The following is a 6771-nucleotide window of genomic DNA, read 5'->3' on the forward strand; positions in this document are numbered from 1 at the left end:
TTGGTTTTCCAGCATCTTCTGCATATTTGAACCCTTTCCAACAGTGACTGTATGATTTTGAGATCCATCTTTTCATATGGAGGACAATTGGGGGACTCATACATAACTATGATATAAGGTGGAAACATTTACTGATGCTCAAGAAGGCAACACAATGCATTAAGAGCTGGGTGGTGTAAACTTTTTGAATTGGATGATCATGGTAAATTGTACTTATTTTGTCTTCTGGGAAACATTTAAGTATTTATGTAGCTTCTTAAGTGCAGTACCAAATGAAAAAAATATGATCTTTAAACAAAATAAGAAAAATTTACACCTCATCACCCTGTTCAAAAGTTTACACCCCCCAGGCTCTTAATGCATTGCGTTTCCTTCTTGAGCATCAGTAAATGTTTCCACCTTTTGTAATAGCTGTGTATGAGTCCCTCAATTACCCTAAGTGTGAAAAGATGGATCTCAAAATCATTCAGTCACTTTTGGAAAGGGTTCAAATATGCAGAAGATGCTGGAAAACCAAAGAATGTGCAGGAGCTGGGGGATTTTTCTGAAGAACAGCAGGCAGTTGAACTGCTCAGGACCAACACAGGACTCATGAACAACTATCACAAGTCAAGTCAAGTCAAGTCACCTTTGTTTTTATAGCGCTTATAACACAATACAGATTGTGTCAAAGCAACTGAACAGCATTAATTAGGAAAATAGTGTGTCAATAATGCAAAATGACAATAGTAAACACTCATTTTTCAGTTAAAGGCAGTTCATCATTGAATTCAGTGATGTCATCATCCAGCTCAGTTCAGTTTAAATAGTCTCTGTGCAATCAAGTCAACGATATCGCTGGAAATGAAGTGTCCCCAACTAAGCAAGCCAGAGGCGAAAGTGGCTAGGAACCAAAACTCCATCGGTGACAGAATGGAGAAAAAACCTTGGGAGAAACCAGGCTCAGTCGGGGGGCCAGTTCTCCTCTGGCCAGACGAAACCAGCAGTTCAATTCCAGGCTGCAGCAAAGTCACATTGTGCAGAGGACAGTAAGACAGTCATGGATCATCCAGGAAATGACACGCAGTATTAAGATTCAAGGGTATGTAAATTTCTCTGAAGTAAAAACTATTTGCACCAGACATGTCTATGGTATTTTGGTGCAAAATAGACTAAAAATAAATAAATAAATATATTAATTAAAAGTTTGAGGAGAATAAATTGGTCAGGTGTTTTGTGTTTTGGTGACATTAATCTAAACAGCTCACCTTCTCCAAGGGCTGGAGCTGAGAGTTGAGGTCCTCCAGTCGTCCAATCAGCTCTCTCTCTTTGGTGAGCTGATGATCTTCTATGCGCAGGGTGGTGTAGAGCTGTTGCACCAAGAGCTTGACATCGTTCAGTCGTTCTGCTTCCTCGTGCGGTAGCAGATCTGCAACGGACGCCAAAAAATATCAAAAACTCTGCTGGGCCTCTGCAAAGTCTTGCACATAATAACCCACAATGCAACAGGCACACTCACCTCTCCTGGGCGGCTGCACCACGTATGTTGTGTCATTAATGACTAGCTTAAAGCTGTCCATAAGTAAAATGTCAATCCCTGTAGAGGACGCTATTCTTGCTCCATCTATAGAGACAGAAGGAGAGACACAGAGGGAAATTATGGGAACGCAATCCTCTCACTGAAACGGTTATGTAATACAAGAGCCAATCTAAATGCTTATCACAAAGGTTTCCTGCTCTGCGTTAAGTATGCTCATCAGGAAAAGAAGCATTTTCCAATCTGAGGTGAAACAGAGAGAGATAAAGACAGGCGAGAGAAAGCTCAAGTGCCTCTCACAAGGAATAATTGAGCTTGAAACAGAGCAGATATGCAGTTTGCACAGAGTACAAATGATTCTTGTTCCTCAATTAGATTATAAGATGTACTATCAATTAAACAGCCACATGTTCATATGCAATTTGTGGATTAAACTACAAAAGAATTTGTTAATAACTTAAATTTGAATTTAATTTTGCCCCTAGAGCTGAGAACAATGAATGTGTTTACATGCGCAGTGCTACGCTGAATATTCTTAAAGGGATAAGTCACCCAAAAAGTAAAGCTGTTATCATTGTATTATCTGTATACTACCATTCAAAAGTTTGTGGTCAAGTAAGATTTTAAAAAAATGAATTAATACTTTTATTGAGCAAAAGTACATTCAACTGATGCAACAGTAAAGATTTAGATATTTCTATTTCAAATAGATTTCTATTTCAAATAAAAGGTGTTCTTTTAAAAATGTCTATTTACCACACACACACACACACACACACACACACATATAAAACGATTTCCACAAAAATATTAAGCAGCACAACTGTTATCAACAATGATGATAATAATAAATGTTTCTTGAGCAGCAAATCAGCATATTAGAATGATTTCTGAAGGATCATGTGACACTGAAAACTGGAGTAATGATGCCGAAAATTCAGCTTTGCATCACAGGAATAAAACACATTTTAAAATATATTAAAACAGAAAACAGTCACTTTAAATTGTAATAATATTTTGTAATAATAAATTATTGGTCACCAGTTAAAAAAAAAAAAATGTTTTAAAATTTTACCAATCCCAAACTTTTTGAACAGAACTTCTGAATGTGTGTTTAACAGAAGTCAAGATATTAGACGCAATATCCAAAACTGATTTGCCATCCATAGAAGTAGATGGTGATTTATACTGCCAAGCTCCAAGACGACAAAACAGCACCACAAAGGGAGTCCATACTACATACTTGCATGGCACTACTGCACTTCATGAAGTCATATGGAACAGAAATCATTAAAGCACGAGTAGTATGGACTAACTTTTTGTCCTCTTTGAGCTTGGCAGAATGAATCACCATCCACTTTCATTCATCCATGGAGAAAAGACAGGTTAAGAATGTCATATGGGTGAATAAATGACAATAACTGTCGTGTAAACACCATAAATAGTGTTCATCTGTGAAAGCTTCAGCAAAAGGTTAGACAAAAACCTGACTGTTATCTATATTTCGATTGAGATTTCAGAGATCTTGATGTGGAGTGTGCGTTGTACTCTACCTGTAGAGTAGATGGCGACTCTATCGATGCCCCTGTCCTCCGCCTGCAGCTGCTGAAGGAAAACACCCACCGTGTCGCTCAAGGGTTTGAGGGTGAACTGGCAGCGTTCTCGTCGGGACGGCAGACGTACAGAGATCACCGGCAAGCCATTCTGATACGCCACTGTAACGTCTGCGGACACATGACCCAAGAAATGCCCATTAGAGGTGTAGGAACCAAATAACACAGGGTTTGTATGTATAGTAACAATGCAACCCAGTTAGAACTCACTAGCAATTAATTGAAATTCCTCAGACTCATCAAGTACATTTAAATGGCAAAAGAAAGATACTGTCTGCTGAGAGTGTGTACAGGAACGTGTAAGAGACTTATGTGGTCAGTGAATGGGTAGATTGCCAGCAGGGGGCAGTGTTGGAATGACGGTATGCGGGAACCACAGGGTCCTGTTGAACGATGGGAGAATTCATCAGACTACTGCAGCATTAGAACTGTCCAGCCTGAGTTAGGAATGCTCTCTCTTGAGCGAACAACAACCCGGCCACTGTGGAGTCAGTGGACGTCGCTGTACATCACAGTTTAGTGTAAGTGCATATCCTGCTGTTTCGAGCTGTCCTGTAGATGGTACAGCTCTGATTGAGAACTGATCTTCGTATGCTGTATACGCCAAAGGGCTTGCGGCATCCCATTTATATACTGCCTCATTACTTCTGCCGTTATGCCTAATGAGTCTGAGGAAGACCGTGATGCGCTGCAGTGAGGTCTGATGTCTGGATGATAAAGACTGGAGTCATTTAACGTGTCACTCAGACACCTCATGGTGATGGACCTTACTCCATTTACCCATATTTCCAGTGACTTTAGAGCTGAAAGATGACAACTCATAACTGTAACTATGGTCTCATGAGTTTTGATACACTCTTTATGCCATCAATTTTTGATGCAATGATCAGAAATGTTAATACATAATGAATAAACTTCATAGCAATCAAGTCAAACATATGCTATTAGTACATAATATTATAATTTCATTTTACACAGACTGGGAAAATAAAGTATGTGATATTCATATGAACTGGATGTCTGTCAGCTGAACACACATCACATCAGCACCTCAGGCTTTTCCGGTGTAGACAGCTTCAGTGATTATAATGGGAGCAAACTAGTTTTATGCGATCTCGCTTTGTTTTGCATCAGTTTCACCAGAATGAGTTCCTGGTTTGAGACCAGCAGGTTAAAGGAGCCAGTGCAGAGCCAATATTTTTGTCTCAGAACTGCCATTCACGTAGAACTGAGCAGGACAGTCCCAGATCGGACAGCGGCTCTGGCACTGTGACAAAGAGTATTTGCCATATACATGATTATATATATGATATATGATTGCCATAGAGTATCAGTGCCATATGCAGGGCTGTAGTTTTATTAGAGCCCTATGAGTTTTGCTATGCGGAAAACAGGGAGGGAATCCAGACACTCAACATGAGCTTCATCTCTAGAGCTGTTCTGAGAGTCACTTCATGAGCATTTCACCATTTCATTTGATAAAACTATCGATACACACAGACACTCAAAATGTCTTCTCTACAAGCTGCGAAAATAGCCTGGTTTAAGACATTATTGCAAATATATATATATATATATATATTAGTATTGTACAGCAGTACAATACGCTTCTCAAATTAATGATTACAATAATAAAAAAGTTTTTTAAGGAACGTCCCAATATCACACAACTTTTCATCCATGTTTTAATTTAAACTTAAACACTTTGTTTGCCAAAAATATTCATTTTATGATAACTTGTAATAAATTATAAAACGTAGAATCCAGAAAAAAAGAATGAATAGAATTTCAAAATGTCATACAGCCCTATTAATTTCTAAATAAATAAGCATTTAGAAGTGTTAAAGTTAATGAATTCAATTATGTATACATTCTTTTAGATTATTAAAAAGTAATTAAACCATTAAAAACAGATCCCAGAAATAATTAATAGAATTTCAAAATGTCATACAGCCCTATTAATTTCTAAATAAATAAGCATTTAGAAGTGTTAAAGTTAATTAATTAAATTATGTATACATTCTTTTAGATTATTAAAAAGTAATTAAACCATTAAAAACAGATCCCAGAAAATTTTAAATAGAATTTTTAAATAAATACAATTTTAAATAAAAATTGTATAGAATTTGGGACAAAAAATGGAATAGGGCCTTATTTCATTCAGGATGAGTTTCAGGGAATTACATCAGGGAAAAATATTAAATCAAACTAACTTTAATATTGGAAGTCTGATTAATTTTAGCAAATCGCTTCATTCAAAGGTTTTATTTCAATGATCACCCAAGATCTTTTCTGTTTTATTAGTTGTATTGACAGTATGTGGTCTAGTAAGATGCAGTTAATTGAGATTAATATCAACCCTAATTGAGATCATGCTGCACCGATTTTTGATGTTATGTAATTAAAAAGACATTGCCCCTTTAAATAGCTTAAATAAGGCAATTTTGTTGGCAAACTGCAGAGTAGCAAACAAAAATGGCTTGATTGTAGTTGAACTGTTAGATTGGGAGTAGCTTGTAGTCTGGCAGGTTACAGTTATCTTCCTCAACACTGGTCAGGATGTATGTGCACTGAGTCCTCAGTGAGCCAACTAAAGTAACGTACACCACAGACAGCATTAAAAGCTTGAATCAGCTGCTCTGCTGCAGCATGTCATGATCCAACTGTTACAGAGGAAACGCTATCAAAATCCACGGCAAAGGAAATCACTCTCTCTCTCGACAGTGTGCATTCATTCTCCTATCTGTGTGTTCACCTCTCCTGACCTGCTGGGTATAATTTCTCTTAATGCCAAGTAGATTCATTGCTCTCTTCGTACAGACTGATTCCATCACCCTTCCAGTCTGATCTACTGTACTCTACAGGACTATATTTGTTGCAGCAGAACTACGTTACCCACAAAGCACTGCAAGCACGGCCTCAGAGCTGTGCTGAGTTCAAGGAGGTAGAGCGAGTGCTATTTATTAGCTTTCTTACTCATCTTACTGGCAGTTATCAGTATACCTATTTATCACATAGCTATTTTTGAATGCTAATTAATGGTGAACAGTGTTTTTTATTACAATAATGGTTAAGTTAATTGTATAAACGGACTACATTCCATTCCAGCTCCAAAAGTTGGACTTCCTTTTTGGATTATAACTGTATTATCTGGGTGCACATAAATGTAGCTAAATGAGTCAAAGTTCCAACATTACATAATGATAAATCTTGTTTAGCAAACGTTTGCAGATACAGGTGTATAAAACACAGTAAATGAGCCTCTCTGTTAATAATCGTACACCTGCAGAACAATGTTAGCATTGCACAGCATCCTTTATTCTTATTTGCAGTCGCTTAGGAGGTTTCTTTGTTGACAATCGAACACCTGCAATGGTAAATACAATGTTGCTGGTTTGTTTTTGTCATTTTCTGAGCGATCGAAAGCTATTGTGCCGAAGATAATAAGTAGAAATCCCCCACATCTGATTTTACAAGAAACGCATTGATCAGCATTACGGTCCCAGAAGGAAAAATGCCATTCAAAATGTCAGTAAGAAAATAGATTTACAGTGACAACATGCAAACTTTCCAAGACTACACTCTAAAAAATGCTGGGTTGTTTCAACCCAACTTTGGGTCAAATATGGACTAACCCCACAG

At 37.5% G+C, this 6771-nt stretch overlaps 1 protein-coding gene across 3 annotated transcripts in view; it reads right to left on the minus strand.

Annotated features, from left to right (window-relative positions):
* mcu (mitochondrial calcium uniporter) overlaps positions 1–6771 on the minus strand; it is a 92758-nt gene that overhangs the window by 7512 nt on the left and 78475 nt on the right. For all 3 annotated transcript variants that reach the window (XR_001630979.1, XM_016449474.1, XM_016449475.1), the window contains 3 exons: positions 3070–3240; positions 1499–1603; positions 1248–1408 (listed from right to left, as the gene is read on the minus strand). Coding sequence is in view for 2 of the 3 variants with exons in the window: in XM_016449474.1 (XP_016304960.1) it covers positions 1248–1408; positions 1499–1603; positions 3070–3240 (437 nt within the window). In the remaining variant the exon portion in view is untranslated. The remainder of the gene's footprint in view (positions 1–1247; positions 1409–1498; positions 1604–3069; positions 3241–6771) is intronic.

The sequence above is a fragment of the Sinocyclocheilus anshuiensis genome, unplaced genomic scaffold, assembly GCF_001515605.1.
Source record: "Sinocyclocheilus anshuiensis isolate Anshui unplaced genomic scaffold, SAMN03320099.WGS_v1.1 scaffold475, whole genome shotgun sequence".
NCBI lineage: Eukaryota > Metazoa > Chordata > Actinopteri > Cypriniformes > Cyprinidae > Sinocyclocheilus > Sinocyclocheilus anshuiensis.